Source organism: Peromyscus maniculatus, chromosome 11 (assembly GCF_049852395.1).
Source record: "Peromyscus maniculatus bairdii isolate BWxNUB_F1_BW_parent chromosome 11, HU_Pman_BW_mat_3.1, whole genome shotgun sequence".
Classification (NCBI taxonomy): Eukaryota; Metazoa; Chordata; class Mammalia; order Rodentia; family Cricetidae; genus Peromyscus; species Peromyscus maniculatus.
The window spans coordinates 31,330,405-31,353,749 of NC_134862.1; the positions used below are offsets into that span (position 1 = coordinate 31,330,405).

The 23,345-nt window shown below is 48.8% G+C and overlaps 1 protein-coding gene across 2 annotated transcripts in view; it reads left to right on the plus strand.

Annotated features, from left to right (window-relative positions):
* Positions 1 to 23,345, plus strand: part of Ccdc93 (CCC complex scaffolding subunit CCDC93) — a 76,325-nt gene that overhangs the window by 24,825 nt on the left and 28,155 nt on the right. The window contains exons 7-14 of one of the 2 annotated variants that reach the window (XM_042258018.2): positions 729 to 829; positions 1,929 to 1,946; positions 6,185 to 6,221; positions 6,639 to 6,731; positions 6,969 to 7,019; positions 8,011 to 8,097; positions 20,128 to 20,244; positions 21,637 to 21,699. In XM_042258018.2, the coding sequence (XP_042113952.1) occupies positions 729 to 829; positions 1,929 to 1,946; positions 6,185 to 6,221; positions 6,639 to 6,731; positions 6,969 to 7,019; positions 8,011 to 8,097; positions 20,128 to 20,244; positions 21,637 to 21,699 (567 nt within the window). The remainder of the gene's footprint in view (positions 1 to 728; positions 830 to 1,928; positions 1,947 to 6,184; positions 6,222 to 6,638; positions 6,732 to 6,968; positions 7,020 to 8,010; positions 8,098 to 20,127; positions 20,245 to 21,636; positions 21,700 to 23,345) is intronic. The other variant, XM_015999390.3, reaches the window with a different exon arrangement.

Consider the following 23,345-nt stretch of genomic DNA (forward strand, 5'->3'; position numbering starts at 1 on the left):
CATCAGAAGTTCAAGGCCATCCTCAGCTACATAAGGAAGAAAGAAAGTGGAGGAAGGAGAGAAAGAGAGAAAAACGCCAGGGGAAAGGCCAGTCTTGTCAGTGAGCTTCCGCCCTGGCTGCCTTCCTCAGCACGTGAGGCTCGTGGTTGTCGGGGTGGAGGCAGCTCCAGCCTGGCCTCTCACCTGAGTGTTCCTAAACCCTGTGCTCTGGTTTCTTTTCTGTTACTGTGGTAAAACACCCTGACAAGGAAACAAATCAGGAGAGAAAGGGCTTCCTTGGCTTGAACTTCCGGGTCATGGTCCATTACTGTGGGGCACTCAAGGCAGGAACCGAAGGCAGCCAGTGACGTCACAGTCGAGCAGAATGAATGCGCACGGGCCCAGTGCTCAGCCTGCTTTCTCTTCTCTTATACAGCCCAGGGCCCAGCCTCAGGGAGTGGTGCCCCCCACTCTCAGGCTCAGTCTTCCCACGTGGTTTAAGGCAATCAAGACAGTCCCCCACAGACATGCTCACAGGCCAGCCTGACCCAGACAGGGCGCGTCCAGGTCGTGCCAAGTTGACAGTTCGATCTGTCACACCTAGACTCTGTGTCTGTGGCCCCTGATGTGAGCTGACCAGGTGCCCCCATTCTGGAGGAAAGGTCTACTCCCCCGGCTGGCTGGAGGCGCCCAGCCCCAGTCCAGGGGAGCCTCTCAAGCTCCATGCCTTGCCTTTCTCGTCCCCTCAGGACACTTACAAGCCCCGTCGCAAGTACAGGCGGCAGCAGGGAGCGGAAGAGCTGCTGGACGAGGAGTCCCGCGTCCACTCCACGCTTTTGGAATATGGCAGGTACGCAGTGGGTGCTGGTCAGCACCTGTTTCCTACACCACCTACACCAGTTCAAAGAAAAGCTGGGGCTAGAGCGGCCGCTTAGTCAAGAGTGCTTGTCTTACAGCATGAGGAACTGAGTCCAGTTCCCAGAACTACAGAAAAAGCCCGGAGTGGAGGCACACGCTTGTTACCCCAGCGCTGGGGAGGTGGAGACAGGGAGATCCTGGGGCTCCCTTGCCAGCCAGCCTAAAGTAAACCTACTGGGTGAGCTCCAAGCTGATGGGAGACCCTGCCTTGAAAACCAAGGTGGACCGTGTCCTGAGGAACAAGGTTGTTCTCTGGCTTCCATCTCCCTGTACTGACGAACAAACAAAAGAAACATAAAGGCTTTTAGAGTGTTTGTGTTTGCTTACTAACCCTCTCCCATTCCCAGGATGCTTTTCCTTTCTTAATAAACTATCTCTGGTTCAGACAGGAGGGAAGGACAGACGGGATGCATGCTGTTAGTTTGAGCATTCAGGAGGCAGAGGCAGGCAGATCTCAGTGAGTTTGAGGCCAACCTGGTATACAGAGTGAGTTCCAGGCTAGCCAAGGCCACGCAGTGAGACCCTGTACACACACACACACCCACACCCACACACACACACACACACACACCCACACACACACACACACACACACATACACACACACTTCTGCCTGATTGCAGCTATGACTTCCAGGTCAGAGTTTGTGTTCTGTGCCCGGCCTATATAGCTCTCTGGAAATGTGGGTGCCTCTGCTCATGGGCTCTGACCTCCTTGGGGAATTGGTGGTTCGGAGGCCAGGGCTTGAGTGCATTTCCTGGCCCTCCTTTGAAACACAGTCCACAGAGCACCTGTGCCCGTCCCACCAGGCCCTGCTCTAATCTGTTGGTTTGGGGCAAAGATTGCTCTGACTGGAAAAATGAAAACCTAATAGTAAGCTTTATTACTTCTTAAAATTATTTTGTCCTTAAGAAAGGGTTTGACTTTTATAGCCTTATGTCTTTTAAAAACATGCAAGGGCAGGCTCCTCTTTGAATGCTTTTCTCAACAGTGGATGTTAACCTTCCCTATGTCCTACATTCTCTACCCAGGGTGACCAATCCCTTGATGTGAGTATGTATCTTGTGCTTCCTGCCTTTGCGTGAGGTGAATGTCCCTGCCTTTGTGTGTGTGACACTAACTCGTTGTCACTGCATCTCCCTGACTGTCTCACGGTGCCTTCCTCTGAGAAACAGTGGTAAACCAGAAGAAATTAGGCTGAACTATTCTAGCTTTTCAAGGAAAGACGGTTATTATTATTATTATTATTATTATTATTATTATTATTATTATTATTATGTGTGTGTGTAGGTCAGATGACAGATTACAGAAATCAGTTCTCTCCTTCCACCTTTATGTGGGCTGTAGGAATTGAACTCGGGTCTTCAGGCTTGATGACAAGCGCCTTTATCCACTGAGCCATCTCACCTGCCTCTCATGATGTGTCATTGTGTGGCTTTGTTTATTTGCTTATTTTGAGGTGATAATCTGAGGTCAAGTCTCTTTCTTTCCCAAGTTGAAACTAGTGTGTTTCAGAAGCCACCAAGTTCAATCTGGTCCAAGCCCAGTGTGGTGGCCTTCCTCCCAGCTCATCGCTTGCTGCTGAGAATTGAATGTTTTCTCATCCAGAGATCATTCAGACCAGGGACATAATTTTGAGAGGGGACAGGGACTGTACACAATAAAAATGCATGGCCCCTTGTTAAAAATGATTAACAAAGGCTTGGAGAGATGGCTCATTTGGTAAAGTGCTCTCTTTACCACCTTGAGGACTACAGTTCAGTCCCCAGAGCCCACAGTAAAAAGCTGCACGTGGTAGCATCACTTGTGGTTTCAAGGCTAGAAAGGCAAAGGCAGAAACATCCCTCGGGGTCACTGTAGCCAGCCTAGTCTAATGGGGGAGTCCAGGCCAGTGACAGAGCCTGTCTTCAAAGTGAGGTGGTCTCTCTCCCTCTGTCTCTCTGTGTCTCTGTCTCTGTCTCTCTCAAATAATAAAGGAATGTAATGAAACTCTGATGGAGCCTGTCTGTATGGAGAGTAGATGAGAGCTTCCAGGAGCTGAGCCATGAAATTGAGTCACCCAGATTTAGTTGTTGACATGAAAAAACAGCTTTTACCTCACAGGGAATAAAAGATAAGTTTTGGTTTTTTTTTTTAGAGCCAAATGTGAGTGACTATGGTTTGAATCACAGATTTAAGTTACCCCATATTCCCTGCTCCAATATGGAAGAAGTCTCATGAAGCTTTTATAGTAATAAAACAAAGAAAGTCATAAATCAAGGCACATTATATACATAAATATATACATATATATTGGTGGAAACATTAGGTAGGCACAGGGATTATAGATACTTGGAGAACTCATAGCTATAGGCCTTGGATGTTACCTGGTGACTTAGCCTTATGGTTGGTGAAAAATTAGATTTGTTTTTTTTTTTTTTAAGTAGTTTATCTTTAATTCAAATATAAGTTACCAAGGCCCAGGAACATGGATTCAGGATATCCAAAATAGCCTATATCTACATTGAAATATTTCCCTAAAACTCTACAGAACAAAAGGCTTTTTTTTTTTTTTTTTAAAAAAAAAACAAACCAAGAGATGTGCGCCGTGGGGCGGGATGCTGTCTGGTGACATTCTTAGCTGTTGAGTTAGTGGAAGCTAAAGACATTCGAAAAGTTTGTATCAGATCAGAAGTGAGCAGTGGATGACTACCAGGAGGGTTAAGGCTAGCCCCCAAACATTCCAACCCTCCACAACCCTGAAGTTGTAGGCCTTCTGCCTTTTTTAACTCTGAAGTAGCTTTTTCCAGTTAACTTGACAGTTCTGATTAGGCCGCAGAGATTGCCATGATGTCCTTTATAGGTGGTGTGCAGACCCAAAGTTCAGCCTTAGATTAAATCTGCTATGCTTTGGCCCACTGCCCAGCAATGTCCTTTTTGATCTTTTCCAGTTCTGTGGGAGCCTATTGCAAAGTTAGGCAATGCTATGACATCTTACTTTCTGCATTTTCTTTCATTTGTGTTTTTTCATTTTTTCATAACAAATGTTAGAACTTCAAACTGTAAAAGCAGCAGCATCCTCCAGGATAAGACTGCTGACTTGTGCTCAGGTCTTGGCTCTGGGGATGCACTGTGCACATGGAAGCTTTACTGACATACTTTAGAGCAGAGAGCAGGTGAAGGGAGAGAACTGGTCAGACTGTAATGCTTTGTGTGGACAGTAGATGGAGCAAGAGCTGCTTGTATGAGGCTGAGCAGGGCCTTGGAGGAAGAGGAAGATGTGAGGAAGTGGTGGGGAGGCTGCCTAGGAGACCTGCATCTTGCTAAAGTGAGATGGGACAGGGATGATTGAGGAGCAAGAGAGGTGAGGCCACAGACCCTGGACCAGTGAGGGGTGGGGCTGCAGACCCTAGACAGTGAGGGGGGAGACCTCAGACCCTGGACCAGTGAGGGTTGGGGCTGCAGACCCTAGACAGTGAGGGGGGAGACCTTGGACCCTGGACCAGTGAGGGGTGGGGCTGCAGACCCTAGATAGTGAGGGGGGAGACCTTGGACCCTGGACCAGTGAGGGGTGGGGCTGCAGACCCTAGACAGTGAGGGATGAGGCTGCAGACCCTAGACAGTGAGGGATGAGGCTGTAGACCCTGGACAGTGAGTGGGGAGGCCACAGACCCTGGACAGTGAGGGGGGAGGCTGCAGACCCTGGACAGTGAGGGCTTCAGACCCTGGACAGTGAGGGCTGCAGACCCTGGACAGTGAGGGGGGAGGCTGCAGACCCTGGACAGTGAGGGCTATAGACACTGGACAGTGAGTGGGGAGGCCACAGACCCTGGACAGTGAGGGAGGAGGCCACAGACCCTGGACAGTGAGGGCCGCAGACTCTGGACAGTGAGGGATGAGGCTGCAGACCCTGGACAGTGAGGGATGAGGCTGCAGACCCTGGACAGTGAGTGGGGAGGCCACAGACCCTGGACAGTGAGGGCCGCAGACCCTGGACAGTGAGGGATGAGGCTGCAGACCCTGGACAGTGAGGGCTGCAAACCCTGGACAGTGAGGGAGAGGCTGCAGACCCTGGACAGTGAGGGATGAGGCTGCAGACTCTGGACAGTGAGGGGAAAGACCACAGACCCTGGACCAGTGAGGGGGGAGGCTGCAGACACTGGACCAGTGAGGGGAAAGACCACAGACACTGGACAGTGAGGGGAAAGACCACAGACACTGGACAGTGAGGGGAAAGACCACAGACACTGGACAGTGAGGGCAGTACACTGATCCCACAGGCCAGGCGAGTCCTGATCAGGGGCAGAGCAAAACCTTAATGTTTTGTCTTAATGCTTGCATGTGACTTTATTTCTTTCCAAACTAAAATCTGGGAGGCTAGATGTTTGCATTGTGCCTTTTGTTTTTGGTGTTTTTCTGTATTGTTGTATTTGCTTTAAAAAATAAAAAGCATAATTTTTGTTTGTTTTAAGCCAAAAACTAAACTAATTTGAGATGCCTCGGTGCACCTTTTAATTTTAAGGTTTCGTGAAGTGAGGGCACATTACTGACCTTGTGTTTGGGTTGTGTTTGAAAATAAAACACGGCATGGCTGGAAGTCATCAAAGTAATATTGGAGTCTGATCCGGCCTTCGGAAATACAATGTTTACACAGATGTTTTAAGGTTTTTAGCTTACAGTGTGGTTATAGTTATTCTGTAATACAGTGTATTAATGTAATAATACAGTGTATTCTGAGATGCAGTTCCCATTCAAAGAGCAATGAGTGCTCTTGGAGGATGCTCTGAACTTACTGTCTTAGTATTCCCTTTAACAGCATTCGTACAGTGGTAAGATGACTGGCCACTTTCAGATCTGGGAGATTATGTGTCTGGGTAAGGCATTTGAAATATTTTCTCCCAGCACTATATAGCCTAAGTCCTGTTTGGTGCTTTTCATAGAAGAATCCAAGCAAGGCCTGGGGACATGGATCAGTGGGTAAAATGCTCGCCACATAAGTCTGAGGGCCTGCGCTCGGTCCCTGGTACCCATGTGAAAGCCAGCTGCGAGGGTATGTGCCTGTAACCCCGGTGCTGGGCAGGCAGAGACAAGAGAGCCCAGGGTCTCACCAGCTAGCCATTCGAGCTAAATCGGCAAGCTCCAAGTTCATCGAGAGATCCTGCCTCAGAAAAAGATGGAAACTGGCCGAGGGAGGAGACATCCGATGTTGCTTACCAGGCCTCTGTATGCATGTGTATGTCAAAAATACACTTGTTGGAATCTATTGTGATTTTTGCATAGTAATTAAACTCTTTCTCATGGCTTACAGGAGATACGGATTTAGTCGCCAGAGCAAAGCAGAGAAGGTAAGAAAGACCTGGAGTGGGGGGTTGGGGGAGAGAGCAGATGTGGGCTGGGTAGCAGGGGTGCTGCCCATCAAGCACCAGGTTCTGGGCGACCAGGGCCCTGGGAATGTACCAGCCGCCTCTGTCCCCCGCTTGTCCGTCTTGGTGTTTCTAGCCTACCAACAGAAGCTTATCCCAGAGCTGCAGAGCAAGTCCAGCAGGTAGACGTGACCTGGCGTGAGGCAGGCCTCACCAGCCCATGCCTGCCCGGCCTGCTCTGGAGGCTAGGACTTGACCTGACGCCCTTAGATTATCCGTTTCTCGTTCACACGGGCCCCAGATCCGTTTTCGTTCACAGGCTACCTCTCTGCAGGCTTGTCTCACCTCTGCTGAGTCTCCAGCTCTGGTGCTCAGCTGTTTCCTCATCTTCCCGTCTAGGCGGAGGACAAGAAAACAACGCTTGCCGCGGGGCTGTCGGCCACAGAGAAGACGGATGCTCACGAGGAAGATGAGCTTCGAGCGGCTGAGGAGGTGCGTGCCCTGCAGCAGCCCTCCGAGGTTCCGGTTTGGGTCACTGGAGGGGAGATTTAGCTCCCATTCACAGCTCTTGCTCTCAAGCCCCCTCCCACCCCTCCCAGTTGCCTTTGTGAGAGGCGGTGAGGCTCACCACTGAGCCACATTAAAGCAGCAGCTCAGAGATTTCACCAGAGACCCGGGCAGGCACTTACATGGTCACAACCACTCACCATTGTCCTCTTCTTCTTTCAGCAACGAATTCAGTCCCTGATGACCAAGATGACTGCCATGGCAAACGAGGAGGTGAGGGTTGGTGGGGATGGGGGGGAGGTGTAGAGGCAACACAGAGGGGAGACGCGGCCCCCTCTCTAGAGTCCTGAGGCAGGGAAACACCATCTTCAGAGCCCTCAGTCTTTAGAAGTCCTGAGAGCCCTGCTTCATTTGCAGGAAGGTTTTTATAATGTCTAGCATTGTCCAGGGCCTTCTAAGAGGGAGAGTTTAAGGAAACTGTTGGGATGATATATCCCGCAGGGGTGGCTTACCGGCCTCTAAGGAAGAACAAGGGTCAGCCCTGCTTCTCTGTAACCATGGGAACCCGTCTTCTTCTGAAACCAGCTATGTAGGAGATGAAATCCCAAGTTGCCCATGAGCCCTCTCACAGCTCAAGGCCTTCCTGAAGGATTAGCTATATCCTTCGATGGAATCGTTTCTTTGAAGACCAGGAAAGACCTGTGGGAATCAAGAGATACTTTAGGACCTATGGTTCCTTTTCTACTGCTCATATATGAGTTCCAGGCCTGGACATAGGGATGGAGAAGATGGAATCCTAGGGGTATGCAGGGCCTGAAGGGAAGCTAGTTCAAGTGACCAGTGCCTGAGAGGAAGGAGGATTAGCAGGAGTACTCAAGGCTGGGGGCGGTTAGGAGGGATACCCAAGTCCTGAGAGGAAGTTAGCGGGAGTACCCAAGGCCGGGGGCAGTTAGGAGGGATACCCAGGGCCTGAGAGGAAGTTGGCAGGGGTATCCAAGACCTAAGTAAGCGCAAGCTAGCATAGCTACTGAGTGACTCAGGAGATAGAGGGGTGGCTCCAGGGGTCCCCAGGGGCCAAGGAAACCAACAGTCAGCTGTGTGATGCAGGAGATAGAGGGGTGGCTCTGACTTCTGTTCCTAAGTCTTGTAGATGAGTCACCGGTCAGAGCCAAGTCACTTTCCTGGGGCATTGCTGTGTATTTTGTAATCATATTCAGTCCTGTGTGAGCAAGTGTCCCTGAGAATATGCCTCATCTGATTTCAGAGCCGCCTCACCGCCAGCTCCGTGGGCCAGATCGTGGGTCTCTGCTCTGCTGAGATCAAGCAGATTGTGTCTGAGTATGCGGGGAAGGTAGGTTGCTGCCCGCCAGAGCCTGGGCCTCAGGTCACACCCACAGCCCTGCCCTCCTGCGTTCTAGCTCCTTCCCTGCGTAACCATGGAGTCTCATTGGAATTCATCAACCACATTTGTCAGAAGCACCAACACCAGGCTTGACCATGCACAGCCATCTGCGTTTGCCCGTGAGCTAAATTCATTTTGTTCTGAGGCACCCATTTTTTTTCTATAAATATTAAGGGAAAAGCTCTGTCTTGAAATAGCAGCCACATCTAATATGTCGCCATCTGCAGACCAGGCAGTCATCTGTCCTTTCCTGTCACCCAGGCTTGGTTGGGCAAGTGGGCTGAGGAATGGTGCTTTTGCCATTTAGGAGATAAACTCTATAACTCACCCAAGCCCAAGGCAAAAGTTTTTGCTTGACTTTATTAAAAAGTGTGTAGAATGAACAAAAGCCTCAGTCATATTTCAATGTTCCTTTTCTTCCGTTCTAAGAAGAGGCAGAGAGACCTTAAATATTTCAGAGATGCAGTGACAAACCATTTTTAAATAGTTTTCATTTTTATTTATTATTAATATGTTTGTATAGGGAGGCAGTTGATCACAGCATACATGTTTGGGCCACAGGACAACTTTGTGACCTAGATTTTCTCCTTCTGCCTTGATTGGGCTCCAGGATTGAACCCAGGAGGTCTGCTTCATGCAACAAGCACCTTTACCCATGGAGCCAACTGGCCAGCCCAGTTAAGAGTCATTTTGCACATAACTGAGTCTGGTGTGGCTGAGCCATGGCCTGTGAGATCTGATTTATAAGGCTGACTCCATTGTTTCGTTTCCTGTGCTGTGATAAAATACCCGACAAGAGCAACTCCCAGGAGAAAAGGCTCATTTGGCTCCCAGTTGGGGGTTACAGGCCACATTGCAGGGAGGTCTAGTCGGGAGGGGTGTGAAGCAGCTGGTCACAACCACAGTCAAGAGCAGACCGCAGTCAACTACTGTGTGCATGCGTGTTCAGCTCGCTCTCCTTTTCCTCCTGCCCAGGGCCCAGCTCATGCAATGCTGCCTACTCTGCCCATTGAATTGCCCCCACCTAAAAACTCCCTCACAGTCATGCCCCCAGGCCAAGCTAATCCAGACAGTTTCTCTGAGACTCCCTTCTGAGGTGAGTCTAGACTGTGTCAGACGGGTCTGGTCTCCTCATTCTTCCCTCAGCTCTGCTCCGAGTGTCATGTGTGCTGGAGCAGCTAGTTCTGATCTTCTTGTCTCAGGTGCCTTGGGAACAGGATAGTTCCACTCTGCCCTCTGCACTTGAACCTTCTGTAGTGATTGTGAAGGTCACTGTGTGCTTAGGGAAGCCGTCTCCCTTAGTACCTGAGGGTGGATCTCCAAGCAATGGCACTTCAGAGCAGGACAGTGACTAGATAGTGTGTCTAGGCTGGGGTGTCTTGTTTTCCCGTCTTCCCACTGTATGCTTCTGAATGTGGATTTTCTTATCCAGCTCTCAAGGACTCCAAAGGTCTTGTCTGATCAGAGTATCATCCGAGATTGATTCAGGAAAGATTCTGTTTGCTGTAAAGGTTCAATAAACTCAAAGATTGCAGTACGTAGTTGTGGAAAGAGGAATGAAAGCCACTGCCCCAGAAGTGTCCTGGTCTCTTGTCCGCCGTCTCCTGAGGGCAGGGCTGTGAGTCTCTTACAGTCCTAGATTGCCGGGAATGGGCCTTATCAGCTTTTTAACAGGGAGGAAAACTAGATATTTTTCCACTCCGTGTGTGTGTGTGTGTGTGTGTGTGTGTGTGTGTGTGTGTGGTACGTGCATGTTTGTTAGTGTGGGACATGCATGTGGAGGCCAGAGGTTGAAAATTGCTTGTGAGAATTGGTTCTCTCCTCCAACTCTGAGTCCCAGGAATTGAACTCAGGTTGTCAAGCTTGGCTGCAGGCATCTTTACCCGCTGAGCCAGCCCACTGGCCCTCAACTAATCTCTTCTTGTAATTAATACTTTAACTAGATCTCATTGATTCTGGTGTATAGGTCCGTCCTGGTTTTTCCGTTTCTATCTCCTTACCTTAATACTGTTTGTCAAATAATACCTTTGTTTTAGCGTGACACACTTAAGCGTCACTCTGCTTTGTGTTTTCCATCTAATTTAAAATACAAGCCGGCCTTTCTTTTGTTAGACTTCACTTTGGTTCAGGTTCCGTCATGCGGTTGCTGTGTGGTCTGCTTCTTAGTGTTCTGACAGTGTCTCCGGCCAAAGACCGGGCGCCTTCAAGGTGGCCCCAGCTGTGATGAAATGCATTGGTTTATTGCTGCTAGTGGGGGGAAGGTCTTCTTTTTCTACCTTTAACTGGGTTATGGGAATCAAACGCAGTCACTTGTACGGCAAGGGTGTTTTACCACTGAGCCATCTTGTTGGCCCATGGAAGCTATAGAAGTTTCTTTGAGGTATCCAATGATTGTTCCTGTCACTACAGAACATATTATGACATTCTCATATAGCTCTTTTTAAAGTATAGCTTCTCAGTGCCAAAAAGATGGCTTATCCAATAAAGGTACTTACCACCAAGTCTGGTGACCACGGTGGAAGGAGAAGACCGGCTCCCACAAGTTGTCTTCTGATCTCCACACATGTGTATACTCGCACCCACAAAATAACAACAGTTCTGAAATAAAATGCAGCGTCCCAGCCTGGGTGCTGCCACCCTCGTCATCTCGTTGCCATGGGGACACGTGTTTTAGGTCCTTGGGAGCCTTATTTATAGAAGGTATTCTTTTCCTAATTGGTCTTGGAAGGCCCACCGCTCCTGACCTTTTGGTTCTGAGGACTGTGCTCTGGCAGCTGGTCAGAACCTCACCTCTGTCTCGAGAGCACCTTTGTCTCAGCAGATAATTAGACCTGGGGCTAGTCCAAGGGTACCCACGCAAATACAAAGGAAGGAAGCCTTCCTCTGGAGGATGTGGTTGCTATAGCAGCTCAGTACAGGCTTGTAGACATGAAACACACACACACACACACACACACACACACACACACACACACACACACGCACACACGCACACACGCACATGCACACACACATACACACACACACATGATGTTTTTTTATATTTTCATAAAATACATTATACTTGCATTTTTGACAACATCATACATGTATATAATGTATCTTGCTCATTTCACCCCAACTACCCTCTCCCCCATCCCTCACTGAATCCTTCTTCCCAACAAACCCTCCTATTTTCATCTTTTGTGTTTTGCTTGTGTGTGTGTGTGTGTGTGTGTGTGTGTGTGTGTGTGTGTGTGTTTGTGTCCATCCGTGTGTCTGTGTCCCTCCTGCTGAGTTTGACTAAGGCTACTTGGATAAGCACAGATGAGGACTGTTGACTGTTGCATGGGCAGAACTTTCCAGTGGCCTCACAACTGAAGAAAGTGACTGTCCCTCCCCCAGCCACCATCAACTGCCGAGAGCTCCCTGGGTCTCCAGGTGAAGCCTCACGAACTCTTCTCCCACCCAGGATGGAAAGTTGGCTGGCTTGATCTTATGAGGCTCTCATGCAGATGACCACAGCCGTCTATGAGTTCATCAATGTTTTAGCCACATTGTGTCTGTGAGACTGATTCATGGCACCCCTTACCATCCTCGGCTTTTCCATTCTTCCTGTTTCCGTCCACCTGCCTTCCGTGCCCCTCAGAGGGAGTGATGGAGATGTCCCGTTTCAGGCTGTGCACTCGACAGTCACTTATGTTCAGCACTTTGCCCAGTTCACATGACAGTGTGAACCGATGGGAAAAGAATGCCTCTTCATTTCTGTCATCCACGTGCCTGGCCAGAGTGAGTGACAGCAACTCTGCCGCCGGAGCATGCCAGAGAGAGCCGTGTGTTGCCCGGCTCCCCTCTGGGGGTCCTGGGCACTCAGCACTTGTCACGGCCCTTTGCCTGTGCTTACCACTTTCTTTCTCAAGGTCTTCGCCTCGGAGCCTGACCACAGACTGTTTTAGTCATACCATCTCTCCTCATATCTGTGTATTAAATCCTGGGCTAATCATCTCTGTTTGACAGGCTCGGGTCATTTATTCTCCCCTCAAGCCATTCGTTGTATCCAAGTTGGGATTCTGTGGTTGGCAGTGCCTCCGCGGGCTGGGGATGGTGATTCCCACAGGAGCAGGCTGCTGTCATTAAGTTAGCCCATGGTGCCTAGCACCCAGAGGCCCTCGGGACATTTATGTACTAAGTCTGATAGGATGGAGCCAGGAGAAAAAGTTAATACTTATCTGCCTGCTTGTAGCTCCTGCCTTCATGTTATTTAACTGCCCTGGATTTGCTACTTGGCCATTGTTTTTAGGTTGTGTATAAAAGCTTCTCAAAGCAGTTATAAAGACAACTAGGGGCCTTTGGAGATGGCTCAGTTGCACCAACATAAGAACCTGAGAACACATAAAAAGATGGTGGGCACATTTGTAATCGCAACACTGGAGAAGAGAGACTGGAGGATCTCTGGGGCTCGTGGCCAGTCTACCCCAATCAGTGAGCTCCAGGTTCCAGTGAGAGACCCTGTCTCAAAGACAAGAGTGAACAGCAACTGAATGACACTCAAAGTTGATCTGTGGCCTCCATACACGTGCATACATGTTCACGCGCGTGCGCGCACACACACACACACGTACACACACACACACAATGTTAAAAAGAAGCAGAATGTAGACCAGGGAGAGTGGATGGTCACATTCCATGGGAGTACCTCAGAAGTCACTTGCACACTATTGTATGTCCAAAGGACAGCAGGCAAGGCACTGAGAGACACTGACATACTGACATCCTATAGAATTGTAGGTGCTCCTGCGTACATTGAACTGTTGGTACGTGTGTGTGTGTGTGTGTGTGTGTGTGTGTGTGTGTGTGTGTGTGTTTCAGTGTTAACAGGCCTGGTTCTCTTGTCTGTTCCTGCTAGTTTAGGTTCACGGTGCTCTGACTTCTCAGAGTGCTAGTGAGGAGTTTTTAAATTACATTTACATGTTGGGGTGGGTGCACACATCATAGTGAACACGCATGGGTGTATATACTCACGTGGAGATCAGTAGGACAACTTGCAGGAGTCTGGTCTCTCTTCACATCCTTGGGTCCCAGGGATTAATGAACTCAGGTTGCCAGGTTGGTGACAGGCGCCTTTACCCACTCAGCCATCTCTCCAGCCTGCTCGTGAGTTTGACTGGATTCACCATATTTTACTGAAAGTTGTCTGTGGAAATTCCTGGAGGCTGAGGGTTGCAGCTCTGTTCTTCCAGGGATGATCTAGTGTTGCTTCTCAGGTACTGGGGGACACCTCAGCACTGGTCCATTTTAGGGTCCTGACTGGCAGGTGTTTTCTGTTTGGTTTTGTGTTTTGAGACGGGGTCTCATGGAGCATAGGCTGGCTTCAACTCTGTCTGAGGATGGTTTTGAACTCCTGATCTTCCTGCCTCCTTCTCCCAAGTGCAGGAATTGCAGGTGTGCACCACCCCACATGGCTTCTGGCTGGCAGTTATGTGGGCATGCGGGGAGCATTGTGGGTTTAGATGGCAGAACTCTGTGAAGCTGGTCCGTCTTTACAGTATTTCATTGCATACCTTTTCCTCTGATACCAATCCAAGGCTCTTGTGGGGCCTTTATTAATCAACTGTAAAATCAAAGCTAGATATTACAAGGTTTTGGAAACATACCCTCAGGGAAGTAAGCCACCTTCAGTGAGGCATGTGCCTTCTAGAATACCACATTCACTTACATTTGGGCCTCCCAGAATTCCATAGTGTTCTTCCTCGCTCATAGCTTTGTTTCAGGGGGGGAACTGAGCTGTGCTTTGTCATCTGTTTGCTTGATTTTAACTGGAGGCTTCCAAGATGCCGGAAACTGAAGTTCCCTAGATCACTGTGGAGGACTTAGATCCCCGTGTGAGGTGGGTGCGTAGGGCCCCACTTTCTCATCTCAGAGACTGTATTGTGATAGGAAGAGGGGACTAATAAGGGGGAGCTTCCTGAACTAGAAGGAAGTTAGAGCTGGGGACGTAGCACGGTGGTAGAGCGCTTCCCTAGCCTGCACAGCACCCTGGGTTTTATCTCTAGCACTGGAAAAGAGAAAACAGGCATGAAGGTTAATACATGGGTAACCTGCAGGGCTCATTCAATTCTGAAAGGGTATCGTTTTAGGTATAGTAATCATTTCTTATTTCTCTGGGGTATTTAACATTTTAAACTAGACTAATGCCATCAAGTGACATTTAGAGCCATCTCCCCCAAGAGCGGGTATCATTTCTATCTGTCAAATTAGAAAACATGAGTTCTCCAGCAGAGTCTCTTAATCCACACGGGGGTGTTTCAGGCACGTTCTTAATCTGCAATTGTTGAACAAAGTGAGATCCGCGCATCAACCCTTGCTCCTCGGTGGACACAAGGGTGTGTTTGTCAATGGCTGGCCTTTTTTGACAGACGTATTTTGTAAATAGACTGTTAAGATGCTTGGGATTTAAACTCTTTCCCGTTGAGGGTTGGGTGTAAGGCCCCGTTCTGTCTTCTCCATCTGACCAACTTTGTACTCCTGTTAAAAGTGCATCTTGGCCCTCATCACCCGTTACCCTGCTGTGACTGTCCATCAGCCAACGTCAGACGGGCCGGGCTGTTCCAAAGACCTGTTTCTGCCTTCAGTCTGGGTTTTCCTGGATGTTGGGAAGATAATTTGGAACAAAGAAAAATTTTAGGTTGTTTAATGAAAAGTATGCCTGGAAAGCAGTCAGACTTCCGTTGGCTAGTTAGGAACTGTCTTCACTATAACCCCAGAATAAACTGCTTTCTCCCAAAGCTTCTCAGCTGAACAAACAGCTTCCTGAAGCACATGTCTAGACTCAAAGGCTAGTGTAGTAGACCTGCACATACGTGATTTGTCATTTTACCTACACTAGAGAAATGTATCAACATGGAGTTAATTAATATGAATTAATACTTTATAAGTGGAAATGTAAGAAACTTCAAGGGCTAGAGAGATGGCTCAGTGGATAAGGTGCTTACCATGCAAGCATAAGGACCCAAGTTCAGATCCCACCATCCATTTAAAAAGTGCGATGCGGCTGCACACATCCATAATCCCATCATGGGAAGATGCAGACTGGAAGATCTCTGGGACTACCAGCCAACCCAGCTAGCCAAATCAGGGACCTCCAAGTTCAGTGAGAGACCCTGTCTCCAAAGATAAGGGGGAGAATGATTGAAGACTCCCCAAACCAACCCCTAGTTTTCATATACATACATGTACACACATGCATGTGATTCTCATGCACAGGTGCACATATCCACACAAACATGAAAGAGAGAGAGAGGGAGGGAGGGAGGGAGGGAGGGAGGGAGGGAGGGAGGGAGAGAGAGAGAGAGAGAGAGAGAGAGATCTAGCACCTGCAGTTTCTTAAATCTTTGTTTATAAAGTATTAATTCATATTGATTGACTTAGGATTCTGAGGACCAGCTCCATGTTGGTAAGTAAAATGACAAATACACGTATGTGCAGGTCCACTACACTAGCCTTTGAGTCTAGACAGGGTGCTGTTGCAGGAATCTTAAAAGTTCTTATTAATAAAATCAAACCCGAGGCCAGTTATTGGGGTCAATGCTGGTAGATCAGAGAGACAGAACAAACCACAGCTATCTCACCTCGCCGGATCCTCATCTGGTCTTATCTCCTCAGACTGGAGGCCTCTGAGTCCTCATCCGGAATGGGTCTCAGCTGAACTGCTGCTCGAAAGCCTGAAGCTTAACCAGCCAAAATCTTCTAGTTTCTGGTCCTCACGCCTTATATATCTTTCTGCTTTCTACCACCACTCCCTGAGATTAAAGGCTGGCTTTCTGAGATTAAAGGCATGTGTCACCATGCTTGGCTATTTCCAATGTGGCCTTGAACTCACAGAGATCCAGAGGGATTTCTATCTCTGGAATGCTAGGACTAAAGGTGTGAGTGCCACCATTTTCTAGCCTTTGTATCTAGTGGCTGTCTGTTCTCTGACCCCAGATAAATTTATTAGAGTACACAATATTTTGGGGAACACAATACCACCATAGGGTGCTTCAGGAAGCTGTCCAGCTGGGAAGCTGTGTGTGTGTGTGTGTGTGTGTGTGTGTGTGTGTGTGTGTGTGTGTGTGTATTCTCTAGAGAGACTTACAGGCTGTGGTCTGGCTAGTCCAACAATGGCTATCTTTCAATGGATAGTCCAAGAATCCAATCTTGTTCAGTCCATCAGGTTGGATGTCTCAGCTGTTCTTCAACATACATCAGAATCCCCCAAAAGTAGGCTCTAATACCAGTGAAGGAATGCCTCAGTGACAAGATAGATTAACTCGCCAGCAAGAGGGAAGATAAGCAGGCAAAAGCTTTCTTCTTCTGTATCCTTTGTATAGGCTGCCACCAGAAGGTGTGGCCCCAAATGATACCATCAAGAAGAAGCGGGTGTGCCCAGCTGCTTGGGTTTTACTTAATTCCAGATGTAATCAAGTTGGGCTACATAATGTTCCAAAGATGGCCTGGGTTAGAGAGTGAGACTTTGTGTTGCACATACACACACATATGCTTGCACACACACAAACACATACACGAGAGGAGGAGGGAGAGAGGGATGGAAAGAGAGGGGTGGCTCAGCTGATAGGATGCTTGCCTAGCATGAATAAAGCTTGTGCTTGATCTCCAGCAGTACATATACCAAGCATGGGAGTGAACTCCTGTAACCCCAGCACTTGAGAGGTGGAGGCAGGAGGTCATCCTCTGCTGCAAAGCCTGTTCTAGGGCAGCCTGGGCAAGCATAGAGCTATGCTGTACAGGGGAGGCCTATGAATGGGAAGTGAATGATTGCAAGCAACACAGAATATGACCTAATTCTGATAGTAACATCAAATGTTCTCAAGCTATGCCTGTGGTGCCTTGGAGGGCAGTGTCAGGTACTGGGTTGTATATTAAAATCTCATTTGGAAATGAAGTGCAAGCTACAAACAGGTCCAAATTAATACTATGGTTGAGGATGGACCAGTCAAAGTAGGTAAGTTACAGTGAGTTCATAGTGACTCTGACTTTGAAGTGATTTGCAAAGGGAGGTCTTCCCTCCTGACTGCCCTTGTAGCTGAAGTTTTCCTGGTCCTGCCTGGCTCCCGCAGCCCAGTGGCCCCTTGGACCCAAGTAAACACACAGAGGCTTATATTAATTAAAACTGCTCTGCCATTAACTCAGGCTAACTATTGACTAGCTCTTACACTTAAATTAACCCATAATTCTTATTTATGTTTAGCCATGTGGCTTGGTACCTTTTCTCAGTTCTGCCTTCACATCTGGCTTCCTCTGTGTCTGGCTGGTGACTCCTGACCCAGCCTTCCTGTTTCCAGAATTCTCCTTTCTGCTTATCCAGCCCATACTATACTTCCTGTGTGGCTACTGGCCAATCAGCATTTTATTTATCAACCAATCAGAGCAACACATTCACAGCATACAGAAAGGCATCTCCAGCATGCCTTTTTTCTTCTGGCTTCAAGTAATTTTCAGAGTTTATCCTTCCCTGGGATAAAGGTTGTACCTCAATGCATGCAAAATTAATTTTAAAAAGTCAACTCAGTTTCCAGAAATCTAACAAGTCTTCATTCTTACTCTGTTACCAATAAGCTACCCTTGGACAAAAGCAGTTCAAGGGAAGGAGGTTTACTCTGGCCCACAGTTCAAGGATACGGTCCATCACGATGACAGGAGAGTTGAATCGAGAGAGTCGGCAGAGGGCCATGGACGTCTGAGCTCTGCTGGCTTTTCCCTTTTCTATCGTTTAAGACCAAGCCCAAGTGATGGCACCTCCTACTTTAGTGTGGGTCTTATTACCCCATTTAACCCAGCCAGCAGAGTCCCTCACAGTGTGCCTGGAGGCTTGCCTCGTAGGTGGCTCCAGAGCTGTCAGGTTGACAGTTGACCCTGACTGTCACACGGGGGCCTGATAGTGGGCGTTTTCTGATGTCCTGGCTTGTGATAGCTAATGTTTAGTTTTCTGTTCCTTTTTTTAAATTGTGTGTGAGTGTGCATGCACACACGTGTACATACAGGTGCTCTTGGAGGATAGAGCCATCAGATCTTCTGCAGTAAGGTGGACGGACGGTGGTTGTGGGTTTCCGGACACAATTGTGTGATGGAAACTGAACTCTGGTCCTCTTGGAAACAATATCCACTCGTAACTGCCGAGCTGTCTCTCTAGCCCCAAGGGTTCTCTGTTGCCTTTCTGGCCTTTGGCCCACAGTATACAGAACGTTACTGCTGGCTCTTCACTGCGCTGGTACCCAGCCCACTGTTCCCCGATTCCAAAATCATCAAAAGCAGCAAAACAAATCAACAAAAACCTTCGTGGTCTGTCACAGCGGTGTAAATAATTCAGGGAAAGCTTAGCCATGTAAGTCGTGCCGATGCCTGTGCAGATTCTCCTCCTTTGCCGTCTCTTTTTCCCGGCGCAGCACTGTCCAGACTTCCCATGAGCACTGATGAAACATGCGGGGACAGTAAGTTGCCCCAAAGGTACCTACATTTAGGCTGGAAATACATGATTAGCTTGGGCTTTTGTTACTCAGTAAAGCTATCTACTGTAATGATTGCTATTACATCAAGGTAAACCCTTCTGTTTCTTCTCTCCAGGACTTCCCCCAAGGTTCCTTTTAAAAAAAGATTGATGAGTGAGCTTGCCTACATATGTGTATCGATACCACATGTTGTATGTGCCTGGTAACCGGAGAGGCCAGAAGAGGGCATCAAATCCTCTGCAACAGGCATTATAAACAGTCGTTAGCCACCATCTAGGTCTAAGACCTGAGCTAGGGTCCTGTGCAGTAGCCATAAGTGCTCTTAATGGCTGGGCCATCTCTCCAGGCTCCTCCACTCCCTACCAGTCTTATTAGGACAAAGTTCCTATTAGCTTCCTTCTTTTAAAAAAGTTACATTTGTTTATCTGTGGGCCTGGCAGGGGTGGCGGAGTGGGGAGCATCCATGTAAGTCGGAGGACAACTTTTGGGAGCAGGTTCTCTTCCTCCCCTGTGATGGGCCTGGGGATTGGTGGCAAGCACCTTTACCACCCAGCCGTCTGTCTCTCCATCCCTTGCTTTGTCTTTGCATCATTCCTTAGTAATCATCGTTACCTCTTCTAGAAATTGTCGGTCATTTACCCTGTGACCCTACCCAGAAATCTCTCCTCTACTTGCCTCCAGTTCTTACAGTCCCTGGGTCTGTTTGGCTTTCTCCATCCCCCTTCTCACTTGTCCGTTTTCAGAGGTGTGCTCCATGACCCCTCTTGGCCCCTTTCTCCTTCTTGAACCCGTCTTTTTTTAAGACAGAAGAACGGAAGTAGGAGGTAGTTGAGAAAGTGGTCTGTGGAGGGGGAGGGGGTGGGCTGGCTGCTCATTATGCACGATCGGAGATGACTAGACTTTGCAGCTGTGTATTTATAAAACTTCAATGAAAGTGATTCAGTTTATAGCTTATTTCATATTTTATTACATTAGTGTGTGTGTGTGTGTGTGTGTGTGTGTGTGTGTGTGTGTGTTTACACACTTACCACTGCACACATGTGGAGATCAGAGGGACAGCCTGTAGCTTTGGGAGTCTTCTGCCAGAGTTCCAGGGATCTAACTCATCAGGCATGGTAGCAAGTGCTTTTGCCCACTAGCCATCTTGCCGTCTCCTGTTTGTACCTCTTCGTGATTCCAGATGGTCTCATAAGAAACCACTAAGACATCCTGGATCCCCCACCAAGACCCCCACAGGCCCTGTTGCCTGGGTGATTTCAGCACAACCTTAGCTGGGCAGCCTGTGCCCATGCCACCCCTGCTCCAAAGCAGACTGCTGACCAGGGCCTCAGTCATCATGTTCGACTTTCCCTGTGTAGATTTTGGTTCTGAGCAGGACATTGTAGATGCCCTGGCTGGGTGAGCCTGGCTGCCCAGAACTGCCTTGCTTACACTGAGGAGGGCTGGACCACCTGAAAAGAGCTGAGTTCATTGCCTGCTTTGGGTTTTCCCACAGCAATCTGAGCTGTCCGCTGAAGAAAGTCCAGAAAAGTTAGGAACCTCCCAGCTGCATCAGCGGAAGGTCATTTCCTTGAATAAGCAGATTCTGCAGAAGACCAAACAGCTACAAGAGGTGAGTGTTTTTATAATTGCACTCGGCTAATGAAACTTCTTGCAAGAGGGGAGAAGTTGGGAAGATGAATGAATGAATGACCTTTGGACTGCTCAAAGGGGGCTCTAGCTCAGACATGCTGCAGCCTTCATCCAGGCTAGCTGCATGTGTTTTTGTAAGCAAAGTGTAGGTGGGTAATGTGTGCAGGTATGTGGGGGTACTTGTGTGCAAGTGTGCATATGTGTGCCTGATGGGCATGCAGGAGCCAGAGGCTATTGTTGGGTGCTTTTCTTACTCACTGTCCACTTAGTTTACTGAGGTAAGGTCTCTCAACCAGTTTGACTTGTCTAGGGAACTAAGTTGCCAGGGATATCCCTTGTCTCTGCCTCCTAAGCACTGGAGTTGGAGGCAAGCTGCCACTCATCTAGATTTTCATATGGATTCCGCAGATCCAGTCGTCAGTCTTCAGGTGTGTGTGTGTGTGTGTGTGTGTGTGTGTGCGCGCGCGCGCGCGCGCGCGTGCGTGCATGTAAAATATACAGGACCAGAATGGTGTTTCTTCATAAATACATAGTACTGTGTGTGCTAAGTGACAGCTGACCTATAGGGGTGAATGAAGACAGGGTGAGGGCCCTGTCCGCAAGGACCCTAAGGTGTAATGGAGACCTGCAGTAAGTGAAATATCCATCACATGCACTGTTTAGTTACCAGTGTGATAAGGGCTTCAATGGGGAAGTCTGGGGAGCTGGCTGAGTCTGGAAAGATGAATGAGCAGTGATTGAATGGGGGGTCTGCATGGAGATGTTGAGGAGCCAGGTGGAGACTTACAGAGCAACATAAGCAAAGATAAAGGGAGGAAGAGTTGGCCAGCTCCTTCCTGTCTGATGGTTGAGGCGTCTTGAGTGAGGTGTGCAGTGGCCAGGCTGATGACAGAGCACTTTCCTGGTCCATGTTAGGTCTGTGGCAGCCACAGAGGATTGCAGCAAGGCAGTGACATGCTGTTGCCTGTCATTGTGTATGATGTGGGATGTGGGCAGGGTCAGAGAGCCTCAGACTTTAGGAGGCAGGTATGGTAGGTTCTGGTGATGGTAGGGAGTGGGAGAAATAAACCATTGTTTCCCATTTATTTCTGAAGGCAAGGCACATATGTCATGGAAGTCAGTAGACAATTTGCTGGGGTTAGTTCTTCCATTCTACCAAATGGGTCCTGGGGATGAAACATGGGTTAACTCCCTAGCACCAGAATAAGTAAATATAGAACTGTTTAAAAACAAAGAAAAATGAAAGTTCTGCAGATTAATCAGTTTCAGCCTTTCTGGGCTTCTTCCTCCTCATTGTGAAAGAGGGAACCCATCGATGTCTGGACCGAGAAAAGGAGTCCATTCAAGCAAATGTCCTCTTTCTCACTCACAGCTGCAAGGGAATCATACCAGCCTCCAAGCCAAGTACAGTGACATGAAGAAGACACTGGCGGAGGTAAGTGGGTCTGCCCCTCCTTTCCTGTGACCTCGGGGCGCACAGTCACCTCTCCCAGGTCACATAGAGCAGTGCAGATAGACAGATGGCGTGGTGAAGCAGCACCATGAAACCTCCCTTCTCTGAGGACAGAGCCTTCCCTCCACGCCGGCTGAAGAGCCCCATTCCCCCAGCAGCACTGGTCAGACGTGACCGCGCTGGGCCCTCTCAGGACGCAGACCTAAGCTTTGTGTCTGCGAAGCCTGCCCTTCCAGGGTCGACTAATGTGATGAAATAGACTGCTTTCTCCATGAAGTGAAGCCGGCATGGAAGGTGACGGACGGGTGGAGACAGCCGTGGAGCCACCCCAGGAAAGCCAGGACACTAACTGGCTGCCGCATCAGTGGCATGGGCCACCAGCTCTAATCTGTCCGTATCGCAATCCGACCAGTCACAATTCTGATTCCCTGGCTGGAAGCCCAGTTCCTTTTCCATGAGCACTGTCTTCCCGGGTCCCTATGGGGACTCTCTGGATCCAAAGTGTCTCTTGCTCTACAGCTGTTTCTTTAGTCTGGCTGCATTTAGAAGCTGACACACCACTTTTTTTCCTGTCTTCGGGTGTTTGAGGACTCTTGGTTATATGCTCATCTGGTTTAAGGTTTCCTTTCTCCACCTCTCAATACTGTGTGCGCGCTACAGCTCCTTGACTTGTTACTGTGGCAAAACCCCTGACAGGAAGCAGCTTAAAGAGGGAGGGCTCTAGCGTGGCTCACAGTTGAAGGATGCCGTCCTTCACGGTGGAGGAGGCAGCTGGAACTCGAAGCAACTGTTCACAGCATGCCCAGTCCAGAAGCAGAGCCATGAACACTGGTGCTCAGCTCGTGGCCTCCTCTCTCTGCAGCGTAGGACACCAGTCCCGGGGATGGATGGTGTCTCCCACTTGTAGGGTGGGCCTCCCCAGTCAGTGAACCTAGTGAAGAGAAATCACAGGCTGGCCCAGAGGCTGGCCTAACCGGGCTGGTCCCTCATACACGCCCAGAGCTCGTCTCATGGGTGATTCTAGGTCCTCTCGAGTTGACAGTATTAACTGCCTCGGCAGCTGGCTTCCACTGTTCCTCTGGGAGGGCGCTGCCTTCTGTGTGGTAAATCAGCTGATGGCAGCAGATGCCCAGAGCTGAGGAACTTCCCAGTCTCTTTGCTGTTGCCAGCCATCTGGAGCCCTCAGATGCTTTCCTGTGTGACCGAGTCGGGCTCCATTGCTTTGTCGGCCTCGCTCTTCTGATACAGGCCTCAGCCCTACAAGCCAATCTCCCCACCTACGCTGGCTAGTTCTCCATAGCTGTCTGCCATCTGTTCCCATCTGCCAGCCCTCGGTCTTGTCCCATGAGTTAGCCTACTTTCCTGGTCCAGCGTCATAGCCTGGGTTAGTTCAAGACTGGAGGTGAGAAGGTCCTATGTGACACCTAGGAACTTTGGAAACTTGTTGTTTTTTTTTTAATGGGGTACATATTCACATGGTTCAAAAATTTACAAAACCAAAAAGTAAACTCCTGTAACCCACCATCTGTTCGCCCATTCCAGGGTGGTGAGTTACAGCCAGGACCTTTTCAGTCTTTTAAGGACTGTGTTATGATTCCATAGCAATTATATCCTATATACTGGTGGAC